General features: G+C 43.8%; 1 protein-coding gene across 1 annotated transcript in view; it reads left to right on the top strand.

The window, feature by feature from the left end:
- Positions 1-25081, top strand: part of LOC112225027 (unconventional myosin-XVI-like) — a 180939-nt gene that overhangs the window by 34011 nt on the left and 121847 nt on the right. Inside the window, 1 exon segment of the mRNA XM_042306657.1 lies at positions 15615-15723. Coding sequence (XP_042162591.1) covers positions 15615-15723 — 109 coding nt within the window.

The raw sequence follows: 25081 nt of genomic DNA, 5'->3' as shown, positions 1-25081 counted from the left end.
TGTGGTAGTGTGGCAGCAGACCCTGTACGGCGGGGTGGGCTTGAGATACACTCAGGGGAGATGTGGCTGTGTTTGAAGAGTTGCCAGAAAGAGCGAGAGAGAGAGTATGTGTGTCTGTGTTTTCACCTCCCCTCTTTCTATCAGAGCAGTGTTTGATTTCCCTAAAGCAGTGCTGCAAGAGGAGAGCTGCATCAGTGGGTCTGTGTGTGATATAAATATGCCAAACACTACTCCTGCCAAGGGGACCACTTGAGGGAGAGAGTGAGAGAGTGAGAGAGAAAGAGAGACTCTAAATGTCTTCCATTCACTTTCAACTGAGACCCACTTTCTAGCTAATGAGGTCACATCTACAGTACTTACACAGGATTCTGCTTTACTGTCAGTCAGGAGAGAGAGCGAGGTATGGAATGTTAGGGTGAGAGAGGGGTAAGAAGAAAGATTTTCAAGCTACTGTAAACAAAATGATTACATGCTTCTTCAGCTTCCCTTTGGTAAATTATGAGGGAAGTGTGTAAGTGTCTGTGCGGCCTTGTGTGTATTTGTGTGAGCAAGCTCAATGAAAGAATGAATGAGATTCCCCCAAAAAATTAATGGCTGTGCGTGCGTGTATCTTTCTCTGTGTGTCCCTCTCTCTCTCTCTCTCTCTCTCTCTCTCTCTCTCTCTGTTTGTCTCTCTCCCTCTCCCTCTGTCTCTCTTTCTCCCTCTGTCTCTCTGTTTGTCTCTCTCTCTCTGTCTCTGTCTCTCCCTCTGTCTCTCTCTCTCCCTCTGTCTCTCTGTTTGTCTCTCTGTCTCTCTCTCTCTCCCTCTGTCTCTCTGTTTGTCTCTCTCTCTCTCTCCCTCTGTCTCTCTGTTTGTCTCTCTCTCTCTCTCTCTCCCTCTGTCTCTCTGTTTGTCTCTCTCTTTTTCTCCCTCTGTCTCTGTTTGTCTCTCTCTCTCTCCCTCTCTCTCTCTCTCCCTCTGTCTCTCTGTTTGTCTCTCTCTCTCTCTCCCTCTGTCTCTCTGTTTGTCTCTCTCTCTCCCTCTGTCTCTCTCTCTCCCTCTGTCTCTCTGTTTGTCTCTCTCTCTCTTAATTCAATTTAAGGGCTTTATTGGCATGGGAACTCTCTTATTCTCTCCCCACCCCACCCCACCCCACCCCTCCTCTCCTCAACCTTCTCTCTCTCCTTCTCCTTTCCCCTTCCCCCTCCGCACCCCCACATATCTCTCTCTCTCTCTCTCTCTCTCTCTCTCTGTTTGTGTGCGTGCATGTGTAAATGTATGTGTGTTCCTCAGAGTAAGATAACATATATTACAGAATTATCAGAAGGGTACAGGAGGACAGCTGAAAGGAGAGCTGAGGCAGTGGCTGAGTAAAAATAGCTATTTTTGAAGCTGATACAGCCTCTGCTTCCCTTTCTCTTTCTGCCTTCCTGACACCACATGTCTTATCCAGCACTGAGCCTGCCAATGCACAGTCACTCTGCTCCGATCTCAAGTAAGACCGCAATCAGGGCATGTTTTGTTGATCATTGGAACTGCTGATAAACATCAAGCTGATTTACACAATCAGTGCTTTGTAGTGAACGTTTATACTATTAGTGTTATGTTGTGCATTCTAAGGCATTATACAATTGTTATAGATGCTCTTGAAACACAGTGCATTCAGAAAGTATTCAGACCCCACAACTTTTTTAGTTACTTATTCTAAAATGGATTGAATAGTTTTACCCCCTCATCAATCTACGCACAATGACCAATAATGACAAAGTAATAACAGGTTTTGAGAAATGTTGGCAAATGTATATATATATATATTCTTTAAATACTTTAAATACTTATTTGTGTTAGTATTTATACCCTTTGCTCTTGTCACAGGCCAGCTCATAGCCTGTGGCAAAAATGAGGGGACACAAACAACAGGTCTAGGCCAATTAAAAAAATGCTCTTTATTGTAAACAAAACTATTCACTAAACTAAGAAAAAGGAATGAGGTGTGGAAGTATCATAATGTAAGGTGTATGTAAAGTGCATGGATGCGTGAATCTGTGTGTGTGAATGACTGAGTGAAAACTATGCAAAAGTACAGAAGAACAAACAAAACAGGTTCATACCTGGAGGAGCAGAGAGAGAGAGAGGTGATTAGTGACCGTTTAAATACTCTGATCCCAGGTGACTCCAATCACTAACGACCCTCCTCTGCCTGCAGGAGGAACCGCCCCTGCAATGCAGAGGAGGAGCTGTGACACCCCCCTTCTTAAACTGAGGGTCCCACCCTCAACCCAACTTCCTCCAACATATTCAAAACATTTCAAATTTCCCCAAAAATAAACAAAAAGGATACCAGTCCTGGCTCCTAGTAGTAGCCCCGTGTCCCCCAACTGACTGTCCACCCCTCAAACTCGGCAGCCCTGGTACCCGGGGAGGAATTTAAGAGGACAGAGGAGCAGACAGCCCGTAGGGGTCAGCAGAGAGAAGATACAAACTAGGTTAAAGGAGCACGGGACAGAGCATCAGCAATGATATTATCCTTACCACTAATGTGTCTAATGTCAAGGTTGAATGGTTGCAAGAACAAAGCCCAACGCATCAGGCGCTGGTTGGGATTTTGCAGGGACCTCAGAAAATAAGTGGGCTGTGGTCAGTGAACACAGTTAAAGGGGTCAAACCAGAACCAACATAGACCTCGAAGTGCTGTAAAGCCCAAATGAGACCTAAAGCCTCCTTTTCAATTACAGAATAGTTTTTCTGGTACTTATTACATTTCCCGGGAGAAGAAACTGACTGGACACTCAACATTGTTATCATTCTCCTGGAGAAGCACAGCCCCAGCGCCGATTTGACTGGCGTCTACCTGCCATTTGAAAGGTTTCCCAAAATGTGGTGCTGCCAACACAGGTGCCAAACACAAAAGAGCCTTAACTGCATCAAATGCCTCTTGACACTGGGTTGACCAGATAAATTCAGCCTTGGCCTTCAACAGATTGGTCAGTGGGGACACTACTACTGAATAGTTTTTACAGAAAGCACGGTAGTACCCCACCATTCCCAGGAAGCGCATCCGTTCTTTCTTTGTGGAGGGCTGTGGGAACTGCTTCACAGCCTGGACCTTGGCTTCCACGGGACAGACAAAACCCTGACCAACAACCTTGCCTAGGTATGTGACTGTAGCTTTGGCAAACTCACATTTTGCCAAATTAATAGTCAACCTGTCCCACACCAGTCTTTCGAACAGGGCTTGCACTCTCCAAACATGCTCCTCCCAGGAGTCTGAGTAGATGACCACGTCGTCCAAATACACGGCACACCTTTCCAGACCTGAGACCACCGGATTCATTAGCCTCTGGAAGGTGGCTGGAGCATTCCGCAAGCCGAAAGGCATCATTGTATAAGAGAACAAAGCAGATGGAGTTATAAAGGCAGCAATCTTACAAGCTCTTTTGGTAAGGGGTACTTGCCAATATCCCTTTAAAAGATCACATTTGCTAACATACTTTGCTGACCCAACTTGATCAATACAGTCCTCCATCCTAGGAAGAGGGTAAAGGTCTGCTTTAGTAACATTGTTAACTTTTCTAGAATCAGTGCAAGGTCTGAAAGTGGAATCAGACTTTTGACCAAAAGACAGGGTGAAGCCCAATTTGAACAACATGGCTCCGCAATACCATTGTCCAACATATACTGCACCTCTGTTTCCAGTTTCAATCTCTTCTCCTCAGATACACAATAAAATCTCTGTTTGATAGGCTTAGCATCTCCTTTGTCTATATCGTGATCAATTAAGTGGGTTTGCGATGGAGTTTCAGAAAACAAAACAGGGTAGTTTCTAATAAGAGCTACCAATTCATCACGTTTCTCAGAGTCTAAATGATCTACCAAAACCCCAAGGTTTTGCAAAGTCTGGGAGTTTTTCAGCCGACCTTGTAAGACCTCATCCGAAACCCTAACGTCCTCCTGGTCTCCCCCCTACACCAAATTAAAGCCACAATAATGCAGTGACTGGAGCAGCAGTCAACGCTGACCTCACCACTGGAGTGCCTTCAACTTTGGTTAGATCACGGGAGTGATAACATTTGAACAGGTTCACATGGCATAATTTAGAGGACTTCCTATGACCAGGGGTTTCAATAAGTTAGTTCAAATCTGACACTTTACGCAACACAGTGAAAGGACCACAATATTTTGCCTGAAAAGGTGAACTTACAAGACGCAGAAGAGCAAGTACACGATCACCAGGACTAAACTCACGAAGCTCAGCCTGTCCGTCATATTTCAGTTTCATTTTCCGTTGAGAAGATTTGAGTTTTTCTTTCGCCAGTTCACCAGCCCTATACAACTTCATCCTAAAACCATTTACATAGTCAATAAGGTTCTGAGGTGGTTCCTCAGGCAAACAACCATCCTGCAACACTGCTAAAGGCCCACGCACCTTATGACCAAACACTAAGTCATTTTTTAAAGTTTGATGAAAACGTTCCAAAGCTCCCTGGCTCTGGGCATGGAACGTAGTAGACTTGTTGTGTTTAACTTTAAGCTGTTTGAGAACCTGAGCAAATAAATGGGAGGTAAAATTAGACCCTAGATCTGACTGGATGATTTTTGGAATCACAAATGTTGAAATAAATTGAGTTAACGCTTTAACTACTGATTCTGAAGTTATGGTACGCAAGGAAAAAGCTGCCTGATATCTGGTTGCTTGACACAAAACAGTTAATAAGTAGCTATGACCTGACTTGGACCTTGGTAAAGGCCCAACACAATCGATAATAGGATGCTCAAAAGGTTGCCCTATGGCTGATATTGGATACAAAGGTGCTGGCTTTACAACCTGGTTTGGCTTGCTTGTGCGCTGACACGTATCACAAGTTTTAATAAACTGAGATACATCTCGCTTTAAATGTGGCCAGAAAAAATAACAAAGTATGCGATCATAAGTTTTACGAACACCCATATAAAGTTTGCAACACTTTATTTTGCAAAGTAGTAGGTACAACTATTTGAAAGACTGGTTCTCCTAGACCCTGATCATAGTTTGGAACCCATTTCCTGACTAACAGCCCATCAAGAAGAAAACAACACTGAGCACTATTCCTCACCACTGAATCAGGAACAACTTTATCAAACAGATCAGAACAGCCTTTTGCTCAGCCATCAATGAATCTCTAGAACTAGTCAACTGTTCTGTCTGGAGTTTGACTGGCAACTCAAGACTTTCTGGCTTACTCTCAATCTCCTTACGAGAGGCAGCGCGGGTAACCGCACAAACTGGAAATACCTCAGGAGACATACAGTTTTGATCCGGGCTATTCCCTTGCAGGTGACACTGAAGGTTGCTTCTTACAGATGTTTAGCTTGCCATCTGCCCACACCTTACTACCTGCCAAGTCATTCTCCAAAATCATGTGGACTCCCTCTACTGGCAACTGGGGTCTAACCCCAACATCTACATCACCCTCTACCAGACCACATTTTAGGGTAACTTCATGTAAAAGACAAGAGAATGGAACTAAACCCATACCACATACCATTACACAACTGCCAGTATCAGACGCTTTAGAGAACGGCAAAACAGATTCCAGAATAAAATAATCTAAAGCTCCAGTGTCTCTTAAGATCTTGATTGAAACATTTTGGTTGCCATCTACCAGGGACACTACAACATCTGAAATAAAGGCTGAAAAATCACAGTGGGAAGACTGAAAATCAAACTCAACAAGTGGCTGAAAAAGCTCACCCTGGTGGTCAGAGGCTGCAACAGGACTTGCCATCACAGCAGGTTTAACTTGACCTGACTTTTTTGATTTAAGCAGAGGACAATCTTTCTTCCAATGTCCTTCAACTAAACAGTAGCGACAGGTATTAGCATTAACCGGTGCTTTAAGTCCTCCAGACCCAAACTTCTGCTGAGGTCTTTGGAAAGAAGCCCCAGAAAAAGGTGCCCTACTATTCCTAGGAGTAAAGTTATTTTTATGGTACATGTCACTGTTTGACTCAAAATGGCTTTTATGTGTTAGCCTGTACTCATCTGCAAGTTTTGCTGCATCACTTGGAGACTTAACATTACGTTTATTCATGTATGTAGCAACTTGGTCAGACACAGAATTTTTGAACTGTTCTAACACAATCAAATTAGACAGACCCTCAAAAGTACTAACTTCAGAAGCTGTACACCAACGATTAAATGCAGAAGTCAAATCACAAACAAACTCAGAATCCCAGGTGACTCCAAACACTAACAACCCTCCTCTGCCTGTAGGAGGAACCGCCCCTGCAATGCAGAGGAGGAGCCATGACACTATGACAATCAAAATTAAGCTCAGTTGCATCCTGTTTACATTGATCATCCTTGATATGTTTCTACAACTTCAGTGGAGTCCACCTGTGGTAAATTAAATTGATTGAACATGATTTGGAAAGGCACACAACTGTCTATATAAGGTCCAATAGTTCACAGTGCATGTCAGAGCAAAAACCAAGCCATGAGGTCGAACGAATTGTCCGTAGAGCTCATTGTGTCGAGGCACAGATCTGGGGAAGGGTCCCAAAACATTTCTGCAGCATTGAAGGTCCCAAAGAGACACAGTGGCCTCCATCATTCTTAAATGAAAGAAGTTTGGAACCACCAAGCCTGGCTGCCCGGCCAAACTGAGCAATCGGGGGAGAAGGTCTTTGGTCAGGGAGGAGAACAAGAACCTGATGATCACTCTGACAGAGCTCCAGAGTTCCTCTGTGGATATGGGAGAACCTTCCAGAATGACAACCATCTCTGCAGCACTCCACCAATCAGACCTTTGTGGTAGAGTGGCCAATACGGAAGCCACTCCTCAGTAAAATGCACATGCCTGCTTGGAGTTTGCCAAAAGGCAGCTAAAGGACTCTCAGACCATGAGAAACAAGATTCTCTGTTCTGAGGAAACCAAGATTGAACATTTTGGCCTGAATGCCATGCGTCAAGTCTGGAGGAAACCAGGCACCTCTCATCACCTGGCCAATACCATCTCTGCGGTTAACCATGGTGGGGGCAGCATCATGCTGTGGGGATGTTTTTCAGCAGCCGGGACTGTGAGACCAATCAGGATCAAGGGAAAGACGAACAGAGCAAAGTACAGAGAAATCCTTGATGAAAACCTGCTCCAGAGCGCTCAGGACCTCCTTCCAGCAGGACAACAACCCTAGGCACACAGCCAAGACAACGCAGGAGTGGTTTCGGGGATAAGTCTCTGAATGTCCTTCAGTGGCCCAGCTAGATCTCAGACTTGAACCCGATCGAACATCTCTGGAACGACCTGAAAATAGCTCTGCAGCAATGCTCCCTATTCAACCTGAGAGTTTGAGAGAATATACAGAGAAGGATGGGAGAAACTCCCCAGAAGACTCAAGGCTGTAATTGCAGCCAAAGGTGCTTCAACAAAGTACTGAGTAGAGTCTGAATACTTATTTAAATGTGATATTTCCGTTTTTTTTTCACCTTTATTTAACCAGGTAGGCTAGTTGAGAACAAGTTCTCATTTACAACTGCGACCTGGCCAAGATAAAGCATAGCAGTGTGAACAGACAACAACACAGAGTTACACATGGAGTAAACAATAAGTCAATAACACAGTAGACAAAGAAAGAAAAAGAAAAAACAGAGTCTATATACATTGTGTGCAAAAGGCATGAGGAGGTAGGCGAATAATTACAATTTAGCAGATTAACACTGGAGTGATAAATGATCAGATGGTCATGTGCAGGTAGAGTTACTGGTGTGCAAAAGAGCAGAAAAGTAAATAAATAAAAACAGTATGGGGATGAAGTAGGTAAAATTGGGTGGGCTATTTACCGATGGACTATGTACAGCTGCAGCGATCGGTTAGCTGCTCAGATAGCAGATGTTTAAAAGTTGGTGAGGGACATAAAAGTCTCCAACTTCAATGATTTTTACAATTCGTTCCAGTCACAGGCAGCAGAGAACTGGAAGGAAAGGCGGCCAAACGAGGTGTTGGCTTTAGGGATGATCAGTGAGATACACCTGCTGGAGCGCGTGCTACGGGTGGGTGTTGCCATCGTGACCAGTGAACTGAGATAAGGCGGAGCTTTACCTAGCATGGACTTGTAGATGACCTGGAGCCAGTGGGTCTGGCGACGAATATGTAGCGAGGGCCAGCCGACTAGAGCATACAGGTCGCAGTGGTGGGTGGTAAAAGGTACTTTAGTAACAAAACGGATGGCACTGTGATAAACTGCATCTAGTTTGCTGAGGAGAGTATTGGAAGCTATTTTGTAGATGACATCGCCGAAGTCGAGGATCGGTAGGATTGTCAGTTTTACTAGGGTAAGTTTGGCGGCATGAGTGAAGGAGGCTTTGTTGCGAAATAGAAAGCCGATTCTAGATTTGATTTTGGATTGGAGATGTTTAATATGAGTCTGGAAGGAGAGTTTACAATCTAGCCAGACACCTAGGTACTTATAGATGTCCACATATTCTAGGTCGGAACCATCCAGGGTGGTGATGCTAGTTGGGCGTGCGGGTGCAGGCAGCAAACGGTTGAAAAGCATGCATTTGGTTTTATTAGCGTTTAAGAGCAGTTGGAGGCCATGGAAGGAGTGTTGTATGGCATTGAAGCTCGTTTGGAGGTTAGATAGCACAGTGTCCAAGTGCCAGAAGTATACAGAATGGTGTCGTCTGCGTAGAGGTGGATCAGAGAATCGCCCGCAGCAAGAGCAACATCATTGATATATACAGAGAAAAGAGTCGGCCCTGAATTGAACCCTGTGGCACCCCCATAGAGACTGCCAGAGGACCGGACAACATGCCCTCCGATTTGACACACTGAACTCTGTCTGCAAAGTAGTTTTTGAACCAGGCGAGGCAGTCATTAGAAAAACCGAGGCTACTGAGTCTTCCGATAAGAATATGGTGATTGACAGAGTCGAAAGCCTTGGCCAGGTCGATGAAGACAGCTGCACAGTACTGTCTTTTATCGATGGCGGTTATGATATCGTTTAGTACCTTGAGCGTGGCTGAGGTACACCCGTGACCGGCTCGGAAACCAGATTGCACAGCGGAGAAGGTACGGTGGGATTCGAGATGGTCAGTGATCTGTTTGTTGACTTGACCTTCGAAGTCCTTAGATAGGCAGGGCAGGATGGATATAGGTCTGTAACAGTTTGGGTCCAGGGTGTCACCCCCTTTGAAGAGGGGGATAACCGCGGCCGCTTTCCAGTCCTTGGGGATCTCAGACGATATGAAAGAGAGGTTGAACAGGCTGGTAATAGGGGTTGTGACAATGGCGGCGGATAGTTTCAGAAATAGAGGGTCCAGATTGTCAAGCCCAGTTGATTTGTAGGGGTTGTTTTTTCTTCATATAGATTTGCAACAAAATTCTAAAAACCTGTTTTTGCTTTGTCAGTATGGGGTATTGTGTGTAGATTGATGAAGGAAAAAAACTATTTAAGCAGTTTTAGAATAAGGCTGTACTTAATAAAATGTGGAAAAAGTGAAGGGGTCTGAATACTTACTGAATACACTGTACATATACAGTATTCATATTAGGACGTATTTCAGGGAATTTCCCAAACAATGTGCTGGGTCTAATGTAGGGACATTTAATATTTTCAGTGTGATTCACCATATCAGAATGATTGACAGACTTAACTTTGATTGACCTGTGAAGATATGCAAACAAAAATGTCCAGCTCATTCATGCAGTTATCCATTGTGTCATTCCTTTCATCTCCTCCTCCTCTTCATCCATGTCCTTGGGTTTCCATTCCTGCATCCTAAATAGAGGACAATGTTTGTGCTGACGGAGATGACACCGTGGCTCTATTTGCTGGGATGGAGGGGGTAACATTATTTTCTCTCACCCTCTCTCTCTCTCTCTCTCTCTCTGTTTGCTAGTGCTAGTGCTAATTATCTTATCACCGCATTGCAAACAGCTGGTGTGGGAGAAAGCTTCCCAATTTCCCATGCACTCCCAATACCCATTTAGTCATGGAAATGTTTAGTTTGGTTATAAAACTATGATAGGATCCAATAGGCAACAACAGAGTAGTGTTCCTTCATGCTAAAGCTAGCCTGGCCTTATATTAAATGTGAGTTGGGTTAATTTTGAGTTAAAGACTGTGCTTAGACAGACAGGCCAATTCTGATATTTGTTTTCCACTAATTGGTATTTTGACCAATCTCATCAGATCATTTCACATCATATATTTTTCAGAGCCTGATCTGATTGGTCAAAATACCAATTAGTGGGAAAAAATATCAGAATTGGGCTGCCTGTCTAAATGCAGCCATAGTGAGGTATTCATCATTAATTTACAGCTCATCCATGTTGGTTCCCCGTATGAGGATACTTATCCTCTACGATCAAACACCAGCATGCACAATAACATCCTCTACGATCAAACACCAGCATGCACAATAACATCCTCTATGATCAAACAACAGCATGCACAATAACATCCTCTATGATCAAACACCAGCATGCACAATAACATCCTCTATGATCAAACACCAGCATGCACAATAACATCCTCTACGATTAAACACCAGCATGCACAATAACATCCTCTACGATCAAACACCAGCATGCACAATAACATCCTCTACGATTAAACACCAGCATGCACAATAACATCCTCTACGATCAAACACCAGCATGCACAATAACATCCTCTACGATTAAACACCAGCATGCACAATAACATCCTCTATGATCAAACACCAGCATGCACAATAACATCCTCTACGATTAAACACCAGCATGCACAATAACATCCTCTATGATCAAACAACAGCATGCACAATAACATCCTCTATGATCAAACACCAGCATGCACAATAACATCCTCTACGATCAAACACCAGCATGCACAATAACATCCTCTATGATCAAACACCAGCATGCACAATAACATCCTCTATGATCAAACACCAGCATGCACAATAACATCCTCTACGATCAAACAACAGCATGCACAATAACATCCTCTACGATCAAACACCAGCATGCACAATAACATCCTCTATGATCAAACACCAGCATGCACAATAACAACTATGAAGAGATGGCATTATTGTTTCTATAGTCTAGTCTAGTTGAGTAGCAATCTCTGTTTATGTGGCATCACCATAGCTCCATAATCAAAGCCTAGAACCCATCATGGTATCAGTCCGTTATCATATCTGATTTAATTTCACAGTACCAATTAAGGTCTCCTGATTTGCATGGCTATGGAGGGCCATGCAGGCAGCAATTAGATAAGTGATTCGCGATTAGGAGCTAATTGGCCGGTTGTCCTTATTCTGTTCTAACATCTCCCAGAGGAAGTGATTGGTCCAAATAAGAAAAAATGTGACAAAACATGAAGGTATTAATTTAACTCGTCCAATAAGAAACACTTGTTTTAGGTTTACCGTTGCATGCCCTAATGAATACTCAGTGTTGGGGAAGCTACTCTGAAAATATTGTTTTTTCATTTTTTATTTAACTAGGCACGTCAGTTATGAACAAAGTCTTATTTACAATGACGGCCTACACCGGCCAAACACAGATGGAGCTGGGCCAATTGTGCGTCGCCCTATGGGACTCCCAATCATAGACGGCTGTGAAAGAGCCTGGATTCAAACCATGGTGTCTGTAGTGACGCCTCAAGCACTGAGATGCAGTGCCTTAGAACGCTGTGCCATTCGGGAGCACTCAGGGAATTGGTCGTTTACCAAGCTACCAAGTACTTCACACTGGAAGAAGTTAAGATACACCCAAGTTGCCCTTAAGAAACATACAGTCAAACAGAAAGGAAATTATTGCCTACTCTACTCATATTTTATTTTATTTTAGAAAAAAAATGGTGTCGTTCCAGAAGTTAGATACACCTCTACATGCCAAAAAAAGTAGTTAACTACTGAAAACACAACCTAGAATTGAATTTAGTTAAACTACCACCAAGCTACAGCAAAAGGTAGTTCAATTACTACTTCAACTACATGTAGTTAAATACTCCCCATCACTGTGAGTACTACCATGATATCAGTTCTCTCATGTCACTGTAATCCTGTTATATCAGAGGATCGTTGGAGGTTTCTCTGCCTCGTCTGTCTGGAGTGGTCCTCTGATGTGTCACTTTGAGTCTTTAACCGACCTCTCAAACACACTTTGTCTAAACACGTCTGAAAGTTATGAGCGAACCCTGAAGTTTCTGCTTACTATTGTGTAACTCCTAACTGTCCGTTGCTGGGTGTTGATGGTACGGCTTACAGCAATCAACTTAATATTACTGGCTTCATTAAACTCCTCATGGCTTAAGATGGGAGATTGTGATTAAGCGGTTCTCCTGAGATCTTCTGTTGTTATGAAACGTCCTTTTAGATAGGTTTAGCCTGAGTCGCATAAGTCCCTCTGAAACTACAGTAGAAGACTGACCCACATTTGGCATTTGAAAATTAGCAGCTTCTTTTGTCTTTCAAATCCTTAATGACATGGCCATGTCTAAACTCTTGTAAAATAGTGGAACTTAATATAATTTTCTGTCTTGATCCTGACTCCTTCCATAAATCTGAAAACTGTGATGTAATGTGTCTTAGCGTAGGGGACTAGTCCACATTGACTGTACAGCTAGTCCATTCTAAGCTCATTTATCTAGCTTTAGGGACATGGTGTGTGTAGCTCTTCTCCAGTGGGCTGCTGTCCCTACAGCCCTCCCAGGGGACAGTCCTACATCTTAGTTGTGGTTGGTATTGATCCCACCGGGGTCACGTTATGGCGTCCTGTTGTTAGGGCAACAAACGCTGATCCATCATAAAGCGGCGGTGAGAGCTGAGCGTGTTGCGGTCAGCTTGTTATTAACCCCTGCTGCACATGTGGCGCCCGGGAAACAACTGGACGCCGCTCGTTTCTACGTGTCAGTGGCTAATGTCTGTAAACAGACGGATGATGCTCTGTCTTGATCGATGGGATGCTCCAGGATAGAGCAGTCATATCAAGTCAAGTCTAACATTGTTAATATTGCTATCTAGGATTACATTAGGATTAATGAGGTGGTCAAACTCATATTGCTCCTTGTATTATTATAAACCATTACATTTGTGTGCCGCTATGTATTGACTGCAAAGTTTGACATAATGGTAGGTGTCAGCTAAGTATAAACTACAATGAATAAATAACACAATGCATACATCAGAAACCATCCTCCAGAGGTTCCCGTTGTTTTCCTCAGGAGAACCAGTTCAGTAGGTATAGCAGTGTGTAGCCTACTGTAGTCTGACTGTAGCGCAAGACCAGGCTGTGTCAAGTGATGTCTTCATTAGGACAGTCCCCTATTGACCCGGGAGCTCAGAATGATAGGTCAGGGACACCACCTCACCCCTATCTACTCAACACACGTGCATGCACACATGCACTCACTGTCCAGAGTGTGTGTGTGACAGTCTGTGGATAAGTCAATAACTGTCCCTCCCCACTCTCTGGTTTTCTGAAACCTGCAAAAGACTGAATGACTGGCATATCTGGACTGGATGAAAAAAAGTATGAAAATAGACAGGCAGTAGGTGCTCTCTCTCTCCTCCCTCTTTCTCTCTCTCTCTCTCTCTCTCTCTCTCTTCCTCTCTCGCTCTCCCTGCTCTCCTTCTTACATCGATGAGCCCTTCCTCATGAATAGATACAAAGCACCAGCTGATGTTGAATGTTAAGTAAAATATTCATTAACCCCTAACTAACCCTGCTAATGAATGACAACAGCTCCTACTAGACCAGACTACAGATTGGTAGGAATTTACCCAAAGAAACAAAGGGGCAAACTCCAAACGCAGACCTCTCCACTATTTAATAACATAACAATAACATCAGTTGAACTAAATTAATTGTGTTTTTAATTGTTTGGCATTAATGACAGGGGTAGATTCATCATCTCTGATGTTTCCCTAGTGTATAGAGATTGCAGAATGTTTTTGTTCTTGGTTTTTGAGGTTTGAATTTTAGGGTCCAGGGCTCTGAGATATAAGGGTCTGGACTTTTAATTTGGGGGATTGGTGTTCAGCATTTGCAGGTCGCTCTCTAGCCTATATCCATCTGCTTTGTATTCCTCTTCCTCCTTTCTTTATCATCTGTAAAGCCATTCCCCCTCACACACACTCACACACTCAAACACACACACACACACACACACACACACACTCAAACACACACACTCACACACTCAAACACACACACACACACACACACACACACACACACACACACACACACACACACACACACACACACACACACACACACACACACACACACACACTCAAACACACACACTCACACACTCAAACACACACACACACACACACACACACACACACACACACACACACACACACACACACACACACACACACACACACTCACACACTCAAACACACACACTCACACACACACACACACACACACACACACACACACACACACACACACACACACACACACACACACACACACACACACACACACACACACACACACACACACTCAAACACACACACTCACACACTCAAACACACACACACACACACACACACACACACACACACACACACACACACACACACACACACACACACACACACACACACACACACACACACACACTCACACACACACACACAAAGACACACACACTCAAACACACACACACACACACACACACACACACACACACACACACACACACACACACACACACACACACACACAAAAGACACATGAACCCCCCCATGCACACACACACACACTTTCTCTGTCTGCTTGAAGACTAGCCCATTAATCTTGGGCTGCATCCTAACATGGTTGTTAGAATTCTATTAGCTGTAAATATTCAATAAGGAACCTCACTTAAAGGCCCTGTCCCTCTTATCAGCCGCAGCCCAGCCACGATCATTAAACTGCAACCTCTTTTATTGTTTATGGGGAAAGACGGACAATGGCGACGTGAAAGGAAATGTGTTAGTTTAAGTATGTTTTAGAGGGGAGGAGATACAGAGAGAGGGAAAGAGAGAGAGAAATAAAAGAGAGGGGGGGAAAACAGGTAAAGAGAGGAAGTGAGGCAAGGAAGAAAGGAGTGATGTTACAACAGAGGTGACAAATCACAGAGTAGTTCCCGAGGGTAGTGGTGGGAGGAATGTTGAATCCCAACCATATTTTACTTGTGTATGTTTAGACAAACAGCAGTCATTACACAGTCCAAGTGTAGTCCGCCTGGGGGTATGTTGTTATCTCACACCCCAAGAGCAGGCAACACTGGTAGGACTCTTCACTGTGTAAACGCACATTATTCTTGTCACACACATCCCAACCCCCTCCTCTCGATGATCCCACGGTCCCATCAACACACAGACACACAACACACACACACACATGTGTCCCTGCCCTGGGGTCCCCACAATCCCATATGTAATGAGTTGTTTAATTCACTTCATTGAGTGTTAATGTCCCTGTGGCTCTCCTCAGGTTCACACTGCTGGGAGGGCCTGATAATTGGGCCTACTTTATCATCGATTCCTCTCTGATGAATGGCCTGAGAAACCACTCAATTTGTTTGTGTCTCCCTCCTCCCTCCCCTCCTCTATTCATTCTATGGTGGGTTTGATACGTTCCGGGATTTCTGGAAGACTGGGGTGAATGTTCTACTTCAGGATGTGAATGGAAACATTCCACTGGACTACACCACCGAAGGAACCGAGACCAGCTACATCCTCCGAAAACACCTAGAGGAAAACGGTAACACAATACTCCTCATATGATTTAATGTCTGTTTTATGTAGTGTGTCGTGTTGTGTTACATTGTAGGCCTATATGTGTTTATTGTGCAACAAACAGCCCGAGAAATGTTCACCTACACATTTTTACAATGTGAAAAATATTTGTATTTTCTGAATCGTTTTTTTCCCCATCTTTGCCACTTTTCCACCCACACACAATTACTCTTGTTTAAGACCTGTCTATTATCCCGGCAGTAGGACATTTTGTTCTCGTCCATATAACGTGCTAATATAATGCCTGCTTCAATGTCCATTCTTTTTTCACAGCAGTTAAAGGAGACTGAATAGAAAACTAAATAAAATGAGAAATGAATGAAAGAACATTTTTAATTTCACATGCATGAAATAATGGCTTAATTTGAAAAAATGAAAATCAACGGATCGTAAGTTATGTCCACACACATTTATAATGTGAAGTGAGGAAACAGACTAAAATACTTAACTAGAAGTAATGGTTCCATGGATGGTTGGCTGCCATATTGCCTGAGGGAAAGGTATTGATACTGTATATACAGTGATTTCAGAAAGTATTCAGACCTCTTCTCTTTTTCCACATTTAGTTATGTTACAGCCTTATTCTAAAATGGATTGGATTCTTTTTGTTATGTTTACAGCCTTATTCTAAAATGGATTGGACACATTTTTCACTCATCAATCTCCACATGATACAACATAATGACAAAGCGAAAAAAGGTTTTTAGAAATGTTTGCAAAAGGTATAAAAATAATATTTAGCTATGAGACTCAGGTGCATCCTGTTTACATTGATCATCCTTTAGATGTTTCCACAACTTCATTGGAGTCCACTTGTGGTAAATTCAAATGATTGCACGTGATTTAGAAAGGCACACACCTGTCTTTATAAGGTCCAACAGTTGAAAGTGTATGCCAGAGCAAAAACCAAGCCATGAGGTCGAAGGACTTGAGCTTCGAGATATGATTGTGTCGAGGCACAGATGTGGGGAAGAGTACCAAAACAATCTGCAGCATTGAGGGTCCCCAAGGACACGGTGGATTTGATGATTCTACTACAACTACAACACTGTGTCCTCTCTGTCCCAACCACTACTACAACTACAACACCATGTCCTCTCTGTCCCATCCACTACTACACCATGTCCTCTCTGTCCCTACCAGGACTACTAATACTACACTCTGTTCTCTCTGTCCCAACCGCTACTATTTCTACTACACTGTGTCAACTGTGTCCCAAATACTACTACTACACTGTGTCCTCTCTCTCCCAACCACTACTACTACCACAACACTGTGTCCTCTCTGTCCCAACCACTACTACAACTACAACACTGTGTCCTCTCTGTCCCAACCATTACTGCTACTACTACACCGTGTCCTCTCTGTCCTAACCATTACTACTACTACTACTACTACTACTACTACATCGTGTCTTCTCTGTCCCATCCACTACTACACTGTGTCCTCTCTGTCCCATCCACTACTACACTGTGTCCTCTCTGTCCCTACCAGGACTACTATTATTACACTCTGTTCTCTTTGTCCCAACCACTAATATTTCTACTACACTGTGTCCTCTCTGTCCCAATCAGTACTAATACTACACTGTGTCTTCTCTGTCCCAACCAGAACTACAACTACACAGTGTCCTCTCTGTCCCAACAAATTATTCTACTACACCGTGTCCTCGTTGTCCCAATCACTGCTACTACTACTTTACTGTGTCCTCTCTGTCCCAACCACTACTACTACTACACTGTGTACTCACTGTCCCAACCACTACTACCACTACACTGTGTCCTCTCTGTCCCTACCATGACTACTACCACTACACTGTGTACTCACTGTCCCAACCAATACTACTACTACTTCTACACTGTGTCCTCTCTGTCCCTACCATGACTACTACTACACTGTGTACTCACTGTCCCAACCAATACTACTACTACTTCTACACTGTGTCCTCTCTGTCCCAACCACTACTACAACCACTACACTGTGTCCGCTCTGTCCCTACCATGACTACTACCACTACACTGTGTCCTCTCTGTCCCTACCATGACTACTACTACTACTACACTGTGTCCTCTCTGTCCCTACCATGACTACTACTACTACACTGTGTCCTCTCTTTCCAAACCAGTAATATAACTACACTGATTACTCTGTCCCAACCAGTACTATTACTACACTGATGTCTTTCTCTCCCAACCAGTGCTACTACTAATACACTGTGTACCCCCTTTCCCAACCAGTACTTCTACTGTTACTACACTGTGTCCTCTCTGTCCCAACCACTACTAATACCACTACATGGTGTCATCTCTCTCCCAACCACTACTAATACTACTACAATGTGTCATCTCTGTCCCAACCACTACACGGTGTCCTCTCTTTCCCAACCACTACTACTTCCACTACACTGTGTCCTCACTGTGCCAACCAATGCTACAATACCGTGTCCTCTCTTTCCCAACCACTACTACTTCTATTACACTGTGTCCTCACTGTGCCAACCAATGCTACAATACCGTGTCCTCTCTTTCCCAACCACTACTACTTCTATTATACTGTGTCCTCTCTGTCCCAACCACTACTACTACTTCTACACGGTGTCCTCTCTGTCCCAAACAGTACTACTACTACTACTACACGGTGTCCTCTCTGTCCCAACCAGTACTACTACTACACTGTGTCATCTCTGTCCCAACCAGTACTACTACTACTACTACATGGTGTCCTCTCTGTCCCAACCAGTACTACTACTACTACTACACAGTGTCCTCTCTGTCCCAACCAGTACAACGACTACTTCTACACGGTGTCCTCTCTGTCCCAACGACTACTACTACTTTTAAATTGTGTCCTTTCTGTCCCAACCACAACTACTTCCACTACACTGTGTCCTCTCTGTGCCAACCACTGCTTCAACACTGTGTCCTCTCTTTCCCAACCACTACTACTACTACTACTTGTAAACTGTGTCCACTCTGTCCCAAACACTACTGCAACAACTACACAGTGTCCTCTCTGTCCCAACAAATTATTCTACTACACCGTGTCCTCTTTGTCCCAATCACTGCTACTACTACTTTAGTGTGTCCTCTCTATCCCAACCACTACTACCACTACACTGTGTCCTCCCTGTCCCAACCAATACTACTACTACTTCTACACTGTGTCCTCTCTGTCCCAACCACTACTACAACCACTACACTGTGTCCTCTCTGTCCCTACCATGACTACTACCACTACACTGTGTCCTCTCTGTCCCTACCATGACTACTACTACTACACTGTCCTCTCTGTCCCAACCACTACTACTACTACTACTACACGGTGTCCTCTCTGTCCCAACCACTACTACTACAACACTGTGTCCTCTCTTTCCCAACCAGTACTACTACTAATACACTGTGTACCCCCTTTCCCAACCAGTACTTCTACTGTTACTACACTGTCCCAACCACTACTAATACCATTACACGGTGTCCTCTCTCTACCAACCACTACTAATACTACTACAATGTGTCATCTCTGTCCCAACCACTACACTGTGTCCTCTCTTTCCCAACCACTACTACTTCCACTACACTGTGTCCTCACTGTGCCAACCAATGCTACAATACCGTGTCCTCTCTTTCCCAACCACTACTACTTCTATCTACTACCACTACACTGTGTCATCTCTGTCCAAACCACGACTTGTACTACACTGTGTCCTCTCTGTCCCAACCACTACTACTTCTATTACACTGTGTCCTCTCTGTCCCAACCACCACTTCTTCTATTACACTGTGTCCTCTCTGTCCCAACAAATTATTCTACTACGCCTTGTCCTCTTTGTCCCAATCACAGCTAATACTACTTTACTGTGTCCTCTCTGTCCCAACCACTACTACTACCACTACACTGTGTCATCTCTGTCCAAACCACGACTTGTACTACACTGTGTCCTCTCTTTCCCAACCACTACTACTTCTATTACACTGTGTCCTCTCTGTCCCAACCACCACTTCTTCTATTACACTGTGTCCTCTCTGTCCCAACAAATTATTCTACTACGCCTTGTCCTCTTTGTCCCAATCACAGCTAATACTACTTTACTGTGTCCTCTCTGTCCCAACCACTACTACTACCACTACACTGTCTCATCTCTGTCCAAACCTCGACTTGTACTACACTGTGTCCTCTCTGTCCCAACCACTACTTCTACTACACTGTGTCCTCTCTGTCCCAACCACTGCTTCTACTACACTGTGTCCTCTCTATCCCAACCACTACTGCCACTACTACTACTCCTTGTCGTTTCTGTCCCACTCTGTCCCAACCACTACTTCTACTACACAGTATCCACTCTGTCCCAACCACTACTACTACTTCTACACTGTGTCCTCTCTGTCCCAACAACTACTACCACCAGACTATGTCCTCTCTTTCCCAACCACTATACCTACTACTTCACTGTGTCCTCTCTGTCCTAACCACATCTACTACTACACTGTGTCCACTGTGTCGCAACCACTACTACTACTTCTACAACAATGTGTCCTCTCTGTCCCAACCACTGCTTCTACTACTCTGTGTCCTCACTGTCCCAACCACTACTATTTCACTGTGTCCTCTCTATTCCAACCACTACTTCTACTACACCTTGTCCTCTCTGTCCCAACCACTGCCACTACTACTACACTGTATGCTCTCTATCCCAACAATGACTTCTACTACACCGTGTCCTCTCTATCCCAACCACTGCCACTACTACTACACTGTATGCTCTCTATCCCAACAATGACTTCTACTACACTGTGTCCTCTCTATACAAACAACTACTACTTCTACACTGTGTCCCATCAGTCCCAACCACAACTACTACTACACTGTGTACTATCTTTCCAAACCAATACTATTACTACTACACTGTGTCCTCTCTATCCCAACCACTATTACTACTACACTGTGTCCTCTCTATCCCAACCACTACTACTACTACACTGTGTCCTCTCTTTCCAAACCAATACTATTACTTCTACACTGTGTCCTCTCTATCCCAACCACTACTACTACTACACTGTATCCTCTCTATCCCAACCACTACTACTACTACACTGTGTCCTCTCTGTCCCAAACACTACTACTACTACACTGTGTCCTCTCTGTCCCAACAAATACTATTACTGCACTGTGTTCTCTCTGTCCCAACCACTACTACTACACTGTGTCCTCTCTGTCCCAACCACCACTACTACTACACCTTGTTCTCTCTGTCCCACCACTACTACTACTACATTGTGTCCTCTCTGTCCCAACCACTACAACTACTACACTGTGACCGCTCTGTCCCAACCATGACTACTACTACACTGTGTCCTCTCTGTCCCAACTACTACCACATCTCCCACACTGTGTCCTCTCTGTCCCAAACACTACTACCACACTGTGTCCTCTCTGTCCCAACCACTGCTAACACACTGTGTCCTCTCTGTCCGAACAATGACAACTACTACTACACTGTTTCCTCTCTGTCCAAACCAGTACTACAACTACTACTACACTGTGACCGCTCTGTCCCAACTGCTGCTACTACTACACTGTTTCCTCTCTGTCCCAACCACTACTACTACACTGTTTCCTCACTGTCCCAACCACAACTACTACTCCACTGTGTCCTCTCTCTCCCAACCACTACTACTACTTCTACACGGTGTCCTCTCTGTCCCAAACAGTACTACTACTACTACACGGTGTCCTCTCTGTCCCAACCAGTACTACTACTACACTGTGTCATTTCTGTCCCAACCAGTACTACTACTACTACTACTCGGTGTCCTCTCTGTCCCAACCAGTACTACTACAACACTGTTTCCTCTTTGTCCAAACCACTACGACTACTACACTGTGTCCTCTCTGTCCCAACCACTACTACTACTACTACACGGTGTCCTCTCTGTCCCAACCACTACTACTACTACTACACGGTGTCCTCTCTGTCCCAACCACTACTACTACTATTACTACACGGTGTCCTCTCTGTCCCAACCAGTACTACTACTACTACTGCACTGTGTCCTCTTTGTCCCTCTCACTTATTGTGCAGTACCAGTCAAACATTTGGACTCACCTACTCATTCCAAGGTTTTTATTTATTTTTTCTATTTTATATAATGTAGAAAAATAGTGAAGACATCAAAACTATTAAATAATACATTTGTAATCAAGTGATTACCAAAAAAGTTTTTATATATTTTATATTTGAGATTCTTCAAAGTAGCCTCCCTTTGCCTTGATGACAGCTTTGCACACTCTTGGCATTTTCTCATCCACTTTAATGAGGTAGTCACCTGGAATGCATTTCAATTAACAGGTGTGCCTTGTTAAAGTTTACTTGTGGAAGTTATTTGCTTCTTAATGCATTTGAACCTGTAAGTTGTGTTGTGACAAGGTAGGGGTGGTATACAGAAGATGGCCCTATTTGGTAAATGACCAAGTGCATATTATGGCAAGAACAGCTCAAGTGTCTTCAAGTGCAGTCGCAAAAACCATCAAGAGCTATGATAAATCTGGCTCTCACGAGGACCGCCAGAGGAAAGGAAGACTCAGAGTTACCTCTGCTGCAGAGGATAAGTTCATTCGAGTTTGCTGCACCTCAGATTGCAGCCCAAATAAATGCTTCATAGAGTTCAAGTAACAGACACATCTCAACATCAAATGTTCAGAGGAGACTGCTTGAATCAGGCCTTCATGGTCAAATGGCTGCAAAGAAAACACTACTAAAGGACACCAATAAGAAGAAGAGACTTACTTGGGCCAAGAAACACAATCAATGGATTTTAGACCGGTGGTAATCTGTCCTTTGGTCTGATGAGTCCAAATTTGAGATTTTTGGTTCCAACCGCTTGTGTCTCTGTGAGCCGCAGAGTAGGTGAATGGATGATCTCCGCATTGTGTGGTTACCATCGGAGGAGGAGGTGTGATGGTGCTTTGCTTGTGACACTGTCTGTGATTTTTTTTTAGAATTCAAGGCACACTTAACCATCATGGCTACCACAGCATTCAGCAGCGATACGCTATCCCATCTGGTTTGCTCTTAGTGGGTCTATTATTTGTTTTTCAACAGGACAATGACCAAAAACACACCTCCAGGCTGTCTAAGGGCTATATGACCAAGAAAGAGAGTGATAGAGTGCTACATCAGATGACGTGGTCTTCACAATCACCTGACCTCAACCCAATTGAGATGGTTTGGGATGAGTTGGGGTGCAGAGTGAAGGCAAAGTAGCCAACTAGTGCTCAGCATATGTGGGAACTCCTTCAAGATTGTTGGATAAACATTCCACATGAAGCTGGTTAAGAGAATGCCATGAGTGTGCAAAGCTGTCATCAAGGCAAAGAATGGCTACTTTGAAGAATCTCAAATGTATATTAAAAAAAAATGGTTTTACATTATTCAATATGTGTTATTTCATAGTTTTGATGTCGTCACTATTATTATACAATGTATAAAATAGTACAAATAAAGAAAAACCCTTGAATGAGTAGGTGTCCAAACTTTTGACTGGTACTGTACATGGGCTAAGACAGAGGATGTCAAACACACACACACACACACACACACACACACACACACACACACACACACACACACACATGTATGTGTGGGTGTGTGTTTGCACATGCATGTGGGTGTGTAAAGGTGAGTTGCCCCCTCAGATTGACTGATAGTGGAGAACCTCACTCCAGCAGGGAATGGATAAGGTCAACAGAGATGGGGAGAGAAAACAAGAGATGAGACAAAATAATGTCAGAGAGGGAAAAAAGACGGTACAGACTTAAATACAGAAAATGAGGAGGGAGCGAGAGCGTGAGAGTGACAGAGAATGATAAGGAATGCCAGAAATGTCCCCCTAGCCAATCCATCTTTACGCGCAGGAGATCACATGATGGATGGGACCTCAGAAGTCCAAACAGATATTACTCTACACCTCACCATAAACACACACACGAACAGACACACACACACACACACACACACACACACACCTCAGCCCCAACTGTCTGTGACCGGTGTTGGGAGCAGACATGGGTTCAAATACTATTTCAGATATTTCAATTACTTTTCAATACCTTTTTTAAAAGTTTTCAGATAACTTTTTTTTCTTCAAATAAAGGTTGAAGAATATTGGAAATGTAGTTGGAAATATTCAAATACACTCCCATGCACCCAGATATTTGAAAATAGCATTTGAAATAAGTATTTGAAACTAATTTCAAATACAATTTGGTCAATTATTATAAATATATATATACACTGCTCAAAAAAATAAAGGGATCACTTAAACAACACAATGTAACTCCAAGTCAATCACACTTCTGTGAAATCAAACTTTCCACTTACGAAGCAACACTGATTGACAATACATTTCACATGCTGTTGTGCAAATGGAATGGACAACAGGTGGAAATTATAGGCAATTAGCAAGACACCCCCAATAAAGGAGTGGTTCTGCAGGTGGGGACAACAGACCACTTCTCAGTTCCTATGCTTCCTGGCTGATGTTTTGGTCACTTTTGAATTCTGGCGGTGCTTTCACTCTAGTGGTAGCATGAGACGGAGTCTACAACCCACACAAGTGGCTCAGATAGTGCAGCTCATCCAGGATGGCACATCAATGCGAGCTGTGGCCAGAAGGTTTGCTGTGTCTGTCAGCGTAGTGTCCAGAGCATGGAGGCGCTACCAAGAGACAGAGGTACCGAAATGAGATCCTCAGACCCCTTGCGAGACCATATGCTGGTGCGGTTGGCCCTGGGTTCCTCCTAATGCAAGACAATGCTAGACCTCATGTGGCTGGAGTGTGTCAGCAATTCCTGCAAGAGGAAGGCATTGATGCTATGGACTGGCCCGCCCGTTCCCCAGACCTGAATCCAATTGAGCACATCTGGGACATCATGTCTCGCTCCATCCACCAACAGACTGTCATGTTGCACCACAGACTGTCTAGGAATTGGTGGATGCTTTAGTCCAGGTCTGGGAGGAGATCCCTCAGGAGACTATCCGCCACCTCATCAGGAGCATGCCCAGGCGTTGTAGGGAGGTCATACAGGCACGTGGAGGCCACACACACTACTGAGCCTCATTTTGACTTGTTTTAAGGACATTACATCAAAGTTGGATCAGCCTGTAGTGTGGTTTTCCACTTTAATTTTGAGTGTGACTCCAAATCCAGACCCTCCATGGGTTGATAAATTTGATTTCCATTGATCATTTTTGTGTGATTTTGTTGTCAGCTCATTCAACTGTGTAAAAAAAAAAGTATTTAATAAGAATATTTCATTCATTCAGA

This window comes from Oncorhynchus tshawytscha, linkage group LG26 (genome assembly GCF_018296145.1).
Source record: "Oncorhynchus tshawytscha isolate Ot180627B linkage group LG26, Otsh_v2.0, whole genome shotgun sequence".
NCBI lineage: Eukaryota > Metazoa > Chordata > Actinopteri > Salmoniformes > Salmonidae > Oncorhynchus > Oncorhynchus tshawytscha.
This window is presented reverse-complemented; position numbering and strand designations above follow the sequence as displayed.